Raw genomic sequence first — 13,064 nt, 5'->3', positions numbered from 1 at the left:
GTGTAAATACACCCTATGAAATATTTGCATTATTTATATTAGGGAGAGCGGGCCCCATTCCCAAGGGAGAATGCCACCTCCTCTCCATCAGCAAACTTATACTTAGAAAAAAGAAGAATGAGAAATAGCGTCAAAATAAATATGTGTATATATATATATATATATATTTTAACCACTTGCCGACCGCCGCACGACTATATACGTCGACAGAGCGGCACGGGCAGGCAAAAGGACTTACAGGTACGTCCTTGCCTGCCCGCGGGTGGGGGGGTCCTATCGGACCCCCCCCCCCCCCCGGTGCCTGCGGCGGTCGGCAAATCTCCCCCGGCGATCGGTGGTGAGGGGGAGGCCATCCATTCGTGGCCCCCCCCTCGCGATCGCTCCCAGCCAATGGGATCATTTCCCTGCCTCTGTATTGTACACAGAGGCAGAGGAAATGTCATCTCTCCTCGGCTCGGTATTTTCCGTTCCGGGCCGAGGAGAGAAGACTGCAATGTGAGTGCACCAACACACACACACACACACACAGTAGAACATGCCAGGTACACAAAACACCCCGATCGCCCCCGATCCCCCCCCCAATCACCCCCCCCCCCTGTCACAAACTGACACCAAGCAGGTTTTTTTTTTTTTTTTTTTCCTGATTACTGTATTGGTGTCAGTTTGTGACAGTTACAGTGTTAGGGCAGTGAGTGTTAGGCCCCCTTTAGGTCTAGGATACCCCCCTAACCCCCCCTAATAAAGTTTTAACCCCTTGATCACCCCCCGTCACCAGTGTCGCTAAGCGATCATTTTTCTGATCGCTGTATTAGTGTCGCTGGTGACGCTAGTTAGTGAGGTAAATATTTAGGTTCGCCGTCAGCGTTTTATAGCGACAGGGACCCCCACATACTACCTAATAAATGTTTTAACCCCTTGATTGCCCCCTAGTTAACCCTTTCACCACTGATCACTGTATAACCGTTAGTTTGTTTATTTTTTATAGTGTCAGGGCACCCTCCGTTTATTACCGAATAAAGATTTAGCCCCCTGATCGCCCGGCGGTGATATGCGTCGCCCCAGGCAGCGTCAGATTAGCGCCAGTACTGCTAACACCCACGCACGCAGCATACGCCTCCCTTAGTGGTATAGTATCTGTACGGATCAATATCTGATCCGATCAGATCTATACTAGCGTCCCCAGCAGTTTAGGGTTCCCAAAAACACAGTGTTAGCGGGATCAGCCCAGATACCTGCTAGCACCTGCGTTTTGCCCCTCCGCCCGGCTCGGCCCAGCCCACCCAAGTGCAGTATTGATTGATCACGGTCACTTACAAAACACTAAACGCATAACTGCAGCGTTCGCAGAGTCAGGCCTGATCCCTGCGATCGCTAACAGTTTTTTTGGTAGCGTTTTGGTGAAATGGCAAGCACCAGCCCCAGGCAGCGTCAGGTTAGTGCCAGTAGCGCTAACACCCACGCACCGTACACCTCCCTTAGTGGTATAGTATCTGAACGCATCAATATCTGATCCGATCAGATCTATACTAGCGTCCCCAGCAGTTTAGGATTCCCAAAAACGCAGTGTTAGCGGGATCAGCCCAGATACCTGCTAGCACCTGCGTTTTGCTCCTCCGCCCGGCCCAGCCCAGCCCAGCCCACCCAAGTGCAGTATCGATCGATCACTGTCACTTACAAAACACTAAACGCATAACTGCAGCGTTCGCAGAGTCAGGCCTGATCCCTGCGATCGCTAACAGTTTTTTTGGTAGCGTTTTGGTGAACTGGCAAGCACCAGCCCCAGGCAGCGTCAGGTTAGTGCCAGTAGCGCTAACACCCACGCACGCACCGTACACCTCCCTTAGTGGTATAGTATCTGAACTGATCAATATCTGATCTGATCCGATCAGATCTATACTGGCATCCCCAGCAGTTTAGGGTTCCCAAAAACGCAGTGTTAGTGGGATCAGCCCAGATACCTGCTAGCACCTGCGTTTTGCCCCTCCGCCCGGCCCAGCCCAGCCCACCCAAGTGCAGTATCGATCGATCACTGTCACTTACAAAACACTAAACGCATAACTGCAGCGTTCGCAGAGTCAGGCCTGATCCCTGCGATCGTTAACAGTTTTTTTGGTAGCGTTTTGGTGAACTGGCAAGCGCCAGCGGCCTAGTACACCCCGGTCGTAGTCAAACCAGCACTGCAGTAACACTTGGTGACATGGCGAGTCCCATAAGTGCAGTTCAAGCTGGTGAGGTGGCAAGCACAAATAGTGTCCCGCTGCCACCAAGAAGACAAACACAGGCCCGTCGTGCTCATAATGCCCTTCCTGCTGCATTCGCCAATCCTAATTGGGAACCCACCACTTCTGCAGCGCCCGTACTTCCCCCATTCACATCCCCAACCAAATGCAGTCGGCTGCATGAGAGGCATTTTCTTTATGTCCTCCCGAGTACCCCTACCCAACGAACCCCCCCAAAAAAGATGTTGTGTCTGCAGCAAGCGCGGATATAGGCGTGACACCCGCTATTATTGTCCCTCCTGTCCTGACAATCCTGGTCTTTGCATTGGTGAATGTTTTGAACGCTACCATTCACTAGCTGAGTATTAGCGTAGGGTACAGCATTGCACAGACTAGGACACACTTTCACAGGGTCTCCCAAGATGCCATCGCATTTTGAGAGACCCGAACCTGGAACCGGTTACAGTTACAAAAAAAGTGTAAAAAAAAAAAAAAAAAAAACACAAACAAAAATATAAAATAAAAAATAATAGTTGTCGTTTTATTGTTCTCTCTCTATTCTCTCTCTCTCTATTGTTCTGCTCTTTTTTACTGTATTCTATTCTGCAATGTTTTATTGTTATTATGTTTTATCATGTTTGCTTTTCAGGTATGCAATTTTTGTATACTTTACCGTTTACTGTGCTTTATTGTTAACCATTTTTTTGTCTTCAGGTACAGCATTCACGACTTTGAGTGGTTATACCAGAATGATGCTTGCAGGTTTAGGTATCATCTTGGTATCATTCTTTTCAGCCAGCGGTCGGCTTTCATGTAAAAGCAATCCTAGCGGCTAATTAGCCTCTAGACTGCTTTTACAAGCAGTGGGAGAGAATGCCCCCCCCCCATCGTCTTCCGTGTTTTTCTCTGGCTCTCCTGTCTCAACAGGGAACCTGAGAATGCAGCCGGTGATTCAGCCAGCTGACCATAGAGCTGATCAGAGACCAGAGTGGCTCCAAACATCTCTATGGCCTAAGAAACCGGAAGCTACGAGCATTTTATGACTTAGATTTTGCCGGATGTAAATAGCGCCAATTGGGGAAGCATTTTATCACACCGATCTTGGTGTGGTCAGATGCTTTGAGGGCAGAGGAGAAATCTAGGGTCTAATAGACCCCAATTTTTTCAAAAAAGAGTACCTGTCACTACCTATTGCTATCATAGGGGATATTTACATTCCCTGAGATAACAGTAAAAATGATTAAAAAAAAAAAAAATGAAAGGAACAGTTTAAAAATAAGATAAAAAAGCAAAAAAATAATAAAGAAAAAAAAAAAAAAAAAAAAAAAGCACCCCTGTCCCCCCTGCTCTCGCGCTAAGGCGAACGCAAGCGTCGGTCTGGCGTCAAATGTAAACAGCAATTGCACCATGCATGTGAGGTATCACCGCGACGGTCAGATCAAGGGCAGTAATTTTAGCAGTAGACCTCCTCTGTAAATCTAAAGTGGTAACCTGTAAAGGCTTTTAAAGGCTTTTAAAAATGTATTTATTTTGTTGCCACTGCACGTTTGTGCGCAATTGTAAAGCATGTCATGTTTGGTATCCATGTACTCGGCCTAAGATCATCTTTTTTATTTCATCAAACATTTGGGCAATATAGTGTGTTTTAGTGCATTAAAATGTAAAAAAGTGTGTTTTTTCCCCAAAAAATGCGTTTGAAAAATCGCTGCGCAAATACTGTGTGAAAAAAAAAAATTAAACACCCACCATCTTAATCTGTAGGGCATTTGCTTTAAAAAAATATATAATGTGTGGGGGTTCAAAGTAATTTTCTTGCAAAAAAAAATAATTTTTTCATGTAATCAAAAAGTGTCAGAAAGGGCTTTGTCTTCAAGTGGTTAGAAGAGTGGGTGATGTGTGACATAAGCTTCTAAATGTTGTGCATAAAATGCCAGGACAGTTCAAACCCCCCCCAAATGACCCCATTTTGGAAAGTAGACACCCCAAGCTATTTGCTGAGAGGCATGTCGAGTCCATGGAATATTTTATATTGTGACACAAGTTTTTTTTTTTGCATAAAGTTGTCACTAAATTATATATTGCTCAAACATGCCATGGGAATATGTGAAATTACACCCCAAAATACATTCTGTTGCTTCTCCTGAGTACGGGGATACCACATGTGTGAGACTTTTTGGGAGCCTAGCCGCGTATGGGACCCCGAAAACCAAGCACCGCCTTCAGGCTTTCTAAGGGCGTAAATTTTTGATTTCACTCTTCACTGCCTATCACAGTCTCGGAGGCCATGGAATGCCCAGGTGGCACAAACCCCCCCCAAATGACCCCATTTTGGAAAGTAGACACCCAAAGCTATTTGCTGAGCGGTATAGTGAGTATTTTGCAGACCTCACTTTTTGTCACAAAGTTTTGAAAATTAAAAAAAGAAAAAAAAAATTTTTTTTTTTGTCTTTCTTCATTTTCAAAAACAAATGAGAGCTGCAAAATACTCACCATGCCTCTCAGCAAATAGCTTGGGGTGTCTACTTTCCAAAATGGGGTCATTTGGGGGGGGTTTGTGCCACCTGGGCATTCCATGACCTCCGAAACTGTGATAGGCAGTGAAGAGTGAAATCAAAAATGTACACCCTTAGAAATCCTGAAGGCGGTGATTGGTTTTCGGGGTCCCGTACGCGGCTAGGCTCCTAAAAAGTCCCACACATGTGGTATCCCCGTACTCAAGAGAAGCAGCAGAATGTATTTTGGGGTGCAATTCCACATATGCCCATGACCTGTGTGAGCAATATATAATTTAGTGACAACTTTGTGCAAAAAAAAAAAAAAAAAAAATAATAAATTGTCACTTTCCCGCAACTTGTGTCAAAATATAAAATATTCCATGGACTCAACATGCCTCTCAGCAAATAGCTTGGGGTGTCTACTTTCCAAAATGGGGTCATTTGGGGGGGGTTTATGCCATCTGGGCATTTTATGGCCTTCAAAACTGTGATAGGTAGTGAGGAGTAAAATCAAAAATGTACGCCCTTAGAAATCCTGAAGGCAGTGATTGGTTTTCGGGGCCCCGTATGCGGCTAGGCTCCCAAAAAGTCCCACACATGTGGTATCCCCATACTCAGGAGAAGCAGCTAAATGTATTTTGGGGTGCAATTCCACATATGCCCATGGCCTGTGTGAGCAATATATCATTTAGTGACAACTTTTTGTAATTTTTTTTTTTTTTTTTTTTTGTCATTATTCAATCACTTGGGACAAAAAAAATGAATATTCAATGGGCTCAACATGCCTCTCAGCAATTTCCTTGGGGTGTCTACTTTCCAAAATGGGGTCATTTGTGGGGGTTTTGTACTGCCCTGCCATTTTAGCACCTCAAGAAACGACATAGGCAGTCATAAATTAAAGGCTGTGTAAATTCCAGAAAATGTACCCTAGATTGTAGGCGCTATAACTTTTGCGCAAACCAATAAATATACACTTATTGACATTTTTTTTACCAAAGACATGTGGCCAAATACATTTTGGCCTAAATGTATTACTAAAATTTAGTTTATTGGATTTTTTTTTAGAACAAAAAGTAGAAAATATCATTTTTTTTCAAAATTTTCGGTCTTTTTCCGTGTATAGCGCAAAAAATAAAAACGGCAGAGGTGATCAAATACCATCAAAAGAAAGCTCTATTTGTGGGAAGAAAAGGACGCAAATTTCGTTTGGTTACAGCATTGCATGACCGCGCAATTAGCAGTTAAAGCGACGCAGTGCCAAATTGTAAAAAGTGCTCTGGTCAGGAAGGGGGTAAATCCTTCTGGGGCTGAAGTGGTTAAGTGATGCTGCACCAAAAATTAGTAAACTAATAAAGCAAAAAAAAGTGAAAAATTGGGCGCAAAACCATATAAGCATGTGAATATCAGCCAGACCCACATAAGTGTGACATAATAATCAGCACATATATCATAAATTATATAAACCAGTCCAATATGAAAGAATGTGAAAAAAATATATATATATACAGTGGGGACGGAAAGTATTCAGACCCCCTTTAAATTTTTCACTCATTGTTATATTGCAGCCATTTGCTAAAATCATTTCAAGTTAATTTCTTTTCCTCATTAATGTACACACAGAACCCCATATTGAACACACAGAATTGTTGACATTTTTGCAGATTTAGTCAAAAAAAGAAAAACTGAAATATCACATGGTCCTAAGTATTCAGACCCTTTGCTGTGACACTCATATTTAACTCAGGTGCTGTCCATTTCTTCTGATCATCCTTGAGATGGTTCTATGCCTTCATTTGCGTCCAGCTGTGTTTGATTATACTGATTGGACTTGATTAGGAAAGCCATACACCTGTCTATATAAGACCTTACAGCTCACAGTGCATGTCAGAGCAAATGAGAATCATGAGGTCGAAGGAACTGCCTGAAGAGCTCAGAGACAGAATTGTGGCAAGGCACAGATCTAGCCAAGGTTACAAAAAAAAAAATTCTGCCGCACTTAAGGTTCCTAAGAGCACAGTGGCCTCCATAATACTTAAATGGAAGATGTTTGGGACGACCAGAACCCTTCCTAGAGCTTATACCATCTGGCCAAACAGATATCGGGAGAGAAGAGCCGTGGTAAGAGAGGTAAAGAAGAACCCAAAGATCACTGTGGCTGAGCTCGGGAGATGGGAGAAAGTTGTAGAAAGTCAACCATCACTGCAGCCCTCCACAAGTCGGGGCTTTATGGCAGAGTGACCTGACGGAAGCCTCTCCTCAGTGCAAGACACATGAAAGCCCGCATGGAGTTTGCTATAAAAAACAAAAAAAACAAAAAAACAAAAAACCCCTTAAGGACTCCAAGATGGTGAGAAATAAGATTCTTTGGTCTGATGAGACCAAGATAGAACTTTTTGGCCTTAATTCTAAGCGGTATGTGTGGAGAAAACCAGGCACTGCTCATCACCTGGCCAATACAGTCCCAACAGTGAAGCATGGTGGTGGTGGCAGCATCATGCTGTGGGGGTGTTTTTCAGCTGCAGGGACAGGACGACTGGTTGCAATCAAGGGAAAGATGAATGTGGCTAAGTACAGGGATATCCTGGACGAAAACCTTCTCCAGAGTGCTCAGGACCTCAGAATGGGCCGAAGGTTTACCTTCCAACAAGACAGTGACCCTAAGCACACAGCTAAAATAACGAAGGAGTGGCTTCACAACAACTCCGTGACTGTTCTTGAATGGCCTAGCCAGAGCCCTGACTTAAACCCAATTGAGCATCTCTGGAAAGACCTAAAAATGGCTGTCCACCAACGTTCACCATCCAACCTGACAGAACTGGAGAGGATCTGCAAGGAGGAATGGCAGAGGATCCCCAAATCCAGATGTGAAAAACTTGTTGCATCTTTCCCAAAAAGACTCATGGCTGTATTAGATCAAAAGGGTGCTTCTGCTAAATACTGAGCAAAGCGTCTGAATACTTAGGACCATGTGATATTTCAGTTTTTCTTTAAATAAATCTGCAAAAATGTCAACAATTCTGTGTTTTTCTGTCAATATGGGGTGCTGTGTGTACATTAATGAGGAAAAAAATTAACTAAAATGATTTTAGCAAATGGCTGCAATATAACAAGGAGTGAAAAATTTAAGGGGGTCCGATTATATATATATATATATATATATATATATATATATATATATATATATATAAAAAAAAAACCACACACACCCCATAGTTTTTACACTAACTTTCACACAGACTAAATAACATACACTCATTTGGGTTATTTTTACCAAAAAGTAGCAGAATACATTTTTGCCTAAATTTATAAAGATAGTTTGTTATAAAATTGTACAAACAAATCTAAGAAAAAAAACTTTTTTTTTTTTTGTTTTCAAAATTTGGTATTTTTCATTTATAATAGCAAATAAAAAAAAAACCCAGTTGTGATTAAATACCACCAAAAGGAAGCTCTATTTATGTGAAGAAAAAAAAAATTATATACATTTCATTGATGTACAATGTTGCATGACCCAGCAATTGCCAGCTAAAGTAGCACAGTGCCGAATAGCAAAATATGCCCTGGTCATAAAGGGGCTAAAACCTTTGGGAGGGCAAGTAGTTAAAGCGATTGTAAACACTGACATTTAAAAAAAAAAAAAATAAACATATTTACATGCTCTGTGCAATAGTTTTGCACAGAAGGTCAGAAGTTTTTTTTACCCTAATGCATTAAGGTAAAAACACCTTCTGCCTGTAGAATCACTTTAACCGCTTGCCGCCCGCACCGTCAATTGTGTGCACGCAGCCCTGTACTGTCGGTGGCGGCGTGTCACGGAGACTCCGCCCGTCACCGAGGGGAGTAAACAGCCATTGGGCATGGCTGTTTACCACGTGATCGGCCATGATGAAGTCACGGCCGATCACAGATGGTACCTCCCCAATTTGCACGGCGCATACGCGAGATCGCGAGCATGCACGTCAGTGGCAGCGTGTTCCCGGTAACACTGCTCGTCACCGATGCTGGTAAACAGCCATTTGCCGGCGGCTGTTAACCACGTGATCGGCTGTGATCTTTTCACAGCCGATCACTAAATGTAAACACAGAGTGGTAACGAGATGTTACCGGGTTCTCCTCACACACTGATCGTGTGTGAGAAGGAGATTGCGGTAACATCTCGTTACCGCTTACAGTGTACACCAATCACACTGATTGCCCCCCCCAATAAAGAGGACCTGTCACCACCAAAAGTACCTGTCACAGTTCATCTGAGTACCCAAGTACCTGTCACCAGCCCATCAGAGTACCCAAGTACCTATCTGCAGCTCATCAAGTAACCCGAGTACCTGTCTCCAGCCTATCAGAGTACCAAAGTACCTATATCTGCAGCCCATGCCTCATAGAATATATGTTGGGGTGTTTGCTTTCCAAAATGGGGTAATTTTGTGGGCAATTCCACTGTCCTGGTGCTCAAGGACCTTCAAAACTGATAGGTGGGAATGAAATGAGATGTGTCATTTTTGCTCCTAGAACGCCTGAATGTACTACTTCAATGTTGGGCCTCTGTATGTGGACAGGCTGTGTAAAAGTCTCACATGTGGTATCGCCATACTCAGGATGAGTAGCAGAATGTGTTTTGGAGTGTAATTTTTGCTATTTACATGCTATGTGTTAGAAATATCTTATAAAATTGACAACTGTAAAAAAAATAAAATGCGTTTTCATTTTATTCATACATTTTCCAAAAACTTCTGGAAAAAAAAAAATGAACCGTTCAAAAGACTCATTATGCCTGATTATACGTTGGGGTGCTTGCTTTCCAAAATGGGGTCATTTTGTGGACAATACCATCGTCCTGGTGCTCCAGGGCCTTCAAAAGTGTAATAGGTGGTTGAGAAATTAGATGTGTCATTTATGCAAGTAGAACACCTGAAGGTGCTACTTCAATGTTGGGCCTTTGTATATGGCCAGGCTGTGTAAAGTCTCACACGTGTGGTATCACCATACTCAGGAAGCATAGCAGAATGCATTTTGGGGTGTAATTTGTTGTATGCTGTGTGAGAAAAAAAAACCTGTTAATGACAATTTTGAAAAAATAAATAAATAAAAAACAAAGAATTGTGGAAAAAAATACAACTTAAAAAAACTCACCATGCTACTTAATACCTTGGAGTGTCTACTTTCTAAAAAGGGGTCATTTGGGGGGGTATTTGTACTTTCCTGACTTGTTAGTGTCTCAAGAAAGGAGATTGGCCTTCAGTACATCAGGTGTGATCAATTTTCAGTGATTGGCACCATAGTTTGCAGACTAACTTTCACAAAGACCAAATAATATACACGAATTTGGGTTATTTTTTAGCAAAGATATGTAGCAGTATAAATTTTGGCCAAAATTTATGAAGAAAAATGACCAATTTGCAAAATTTTATGACAAAGAAAAGGGCATTTTTTTTTCCACAAAATGTACGTTTTTTTTTTTTTATTTATAGCACAAAAAATAAATAAAAAACCCACTAAGTGATTAAATACCACCAAAAGAAAGCTCTGTTTGTGTGAAAAAAAAAGGACGCAAATTTCATATGGGTACATTGTTGCATGACTAATTGTCATTCAAATTATGAGAGTAAGTGCCCTGTATTGAGGTGATTAAATCACATCCTTCTCCCCAGGACTACATGCCCAATGAGCCATTGCTCCTCACACATTCACAAATTCTCAGACCCTTACTGATGTGCATCGACAGCATACTGAGCTTGTATACTGACGTGTAAACAAATAATGCATTCTGTATGCAGGCCAACTAATCAAAAATTGCTGACAACTATTTTTATTATGTCGATTAGTTGATTCAGCCCTACAATAAACTTCTATTTCTTAAAGCATTCTTAATTTATAGCCATTTTTCACACCAGTGTATGTTATATAAAGCCCCAGTATACAGAATGCAGTGGTCTGGCGTATAAAATGTACAACACAGGGTCTATCCTGCAGATCCTAGGAGTGTAAATCACACAGAGTACAGGGCTCAGGAGTGCATACTGTATGTGTTTAAACAGAAACCATTATTACAGATTGTGGGAAATGAAAAAAAAAAAAAAAAAAAAAAAAAAAAGCACAGATCTCCTTTAATGCAAGGCATTTTCTCAAATATTTTTATTTGTGTAAGCTCACCAAGTACAAATTTCGGTTTTATTTATACAGCAAATATTTTTTCTTAGTTATGTGCAGATGAGAAGTCACAAGCCCAGTTTATTACAGAACATACTGAACAAATATACAAGTTACACTATTCTTGATGTTCTAGACAGGTGGTGTCCTAAACTTTTTCACTATTAGGCAACATTCTAATACAGCAAGTGGTATAAAGTTAAAACAGTACTAGTGCAAGTTCTAGTGGCCATGTTCTACAATTGGAAGAAATAGAAAAACTGTTCTCCAGTAAGACTTTTTAAAGAGTAGTTAGATCTTTGTGCACCGCTTTCCTGTAAGTGTCCTTTTATTTTGCCAGGGGATATCATACACGCTGAAAACACACTTAAGTTTCTGCAAAAAAGAACAGGAAATAAAAAATTAATAGTCCAAAACAGTTGTTGACTATCCAAGTGCTGCAATGACAGAATACATTTGCATTTACTTCTCAAAAATCTAGAGTGGAATTTAACAAAATTGGAGCAACTAGAATCTGGAGCAGACATATATGGCAATCAGCTTTTGCCTTTCATTTTCAAAGCTTAATTGAACAAGCTGAAGATAAAAGCCGATTGGTTGCCATGAACAGCTGCTACAGATTCTGGCTCCTCCAGTTTTGATACATTTTCCCCAAATTGTTATATTGTTGTACCATTTCAGAGCAGTCAGCACATCAGCAGACGCTGTCAAGTGGAGTTCTTCAAGTCCCCTCTCAGTGTAAGCATTCCCCTACTAAGAATGCTCAGGCATGAAATAAGTCTGACCCCACACCTTTCCATCTCCTAAGCTAGAGTCCGTGAAGATGTCCTTCACAGTGCATGACATACAATGAGCTTGTGATGGAGGTGTGGGTGGGACAGAACAAGGGCAGAGAGCAGGAGTGATCACAAGGCTCTTTATTGAAAAATCGGGGCCGGTAGAGAGTGGACAAGGATTAGAGATCAGATTAAACTGGCACGGCCATAGTTAAGTCCACAACACAGGGCAGTAGTCCAGAGACACAAGGGTAGGTAGTGATATGGTAGAGCCACAAGTTGAGCCTGTAGCACAGCAAGCATTGAGCCCATAGCACTGGGGCACAGCAAGCATTGAACCCTAGAGGCACAGGTCAACAAATTTAGTACAGCAGGGACTTAGTCAGGAGTCACAGGGCAACAATCCAGGCATCAGCAGTGCAGAAACCAAAGCCCAGCTCATCTTTCTCAGCAGTTCCATGCATCTTCTAACCCAGGGACCTCCAAACTACGGCCCTCCAGCTGATGCAGAACTACACATTCCATGAGGCATTGTAAAACTCTCACATTCAGACATGACTAGGAATGATGGGAATTGTAGTTCCTGAACTGGAGGGCCATAGTTTGGAGACCTCTGTAAAGTTAGCCACCTAGTGAGACCTGCAGCCATGAGCTCCTCTGTCCATAACCGAATTACGCTCTGAATAATCTGAAACTTTGTTATCTGGTACTTTGAATTCAACCAGAGACCTTCGCTCAGATCTGGCAGTTTCAAAGTGTCTGGCTCTATCCTGGTACAGGATACAATAATTTATTTTATTATAATTTTTATCATTTATAAGTTTTATAAATTTTATATATTTATAAGGGCGTGTTTAGGGGCGGGGCAACTGGTGGTGAGTAACCCTTAAGGCCTGGTTAGTAGCTCGGGACTTGAAATTTTGAGCCCTGACCTACTGTGTACAGCTTCATGTCCTACCCCCTGTGGCAACAGAGGAACGCACAAACCAAATTAGGCAGATAAGTTGTCTTCGTTACACACTGCATCTGGATTAAAGATGGTCAGTTTCATAAAACAAAACAAAAAGAAAAATCATTATTTTTGACCTCCATTACAGAGGTAATAGTGAGGTTTCAGGATAGACAGGGTTTGGATCCCATATCTTGCAGTACAGTATAGGCAAAGTATTCATAGACCCTGGGTTATAGGCTCATACCCTCAGATAACTGGACACTGGCAAAGCCGGTGAGGACACGTCCCCTGGATGCCTTTCCTATAATCCTACCCCACTCAGCGTCTTAAAATTTGTAGCAACTCCGAAATATAGAATTTATGGGCAAGTCAAAATTCCTCTTATACTAATGGTACAGTACGGGGCACAGGTTGAGTATCCATAGACCCTGGGACATCCCCAAGCAATGAATGAAAAGGGTAGGCAACAACTAGG

The 13,064-nt window shown here is 42.1% G+C and overlaps 1 protein-coding gene across 1 annotated transcript in view; it reads right to left on the bottom strand.

Annotated features, from left to right (window-relative positions):
* Nucleotides 1–10,831: 10,831 nt before the first annotated feature.
* Nucleotides 10,832–13,064, bottom strand: part of CST6 (cystatin E/M) — a 33,730-nt gene continuing 31,497 nt past the window's right edge. The window contains exon 3 of the mRNA XM_073605182.1: nucleotides 10,832–11,236. Coding sequence (XP_073461283.1) covers nucleotides 11,153–11,236 — 84 coding nt within the window. The 3' untranslated portion in view covers nucleotides 10,832–11,152. The remainder of the gene's footprint in view (nucleotides 11,237–13,064) is intronic.

Source organism: Aquarana catesbeiana, linkage group LG11, assembly GCF_042186555.1.
Source record: "Aquarana catesbeiana isolate 2022-GZ linkage group LG11, ASM4218655v1, whole genome shotgun sequence".
Taxonomy (NCBI): Eukaryota; Metazoa; Chordata; class Amphibia; order Anura; family Ranidae; genus Aquarana; species Aquarana catesbeiana.
Note: the sequence above shows the minus strand (reverse complement) of the source record. Positions and strands in the feature narration are given on the sequence as shown.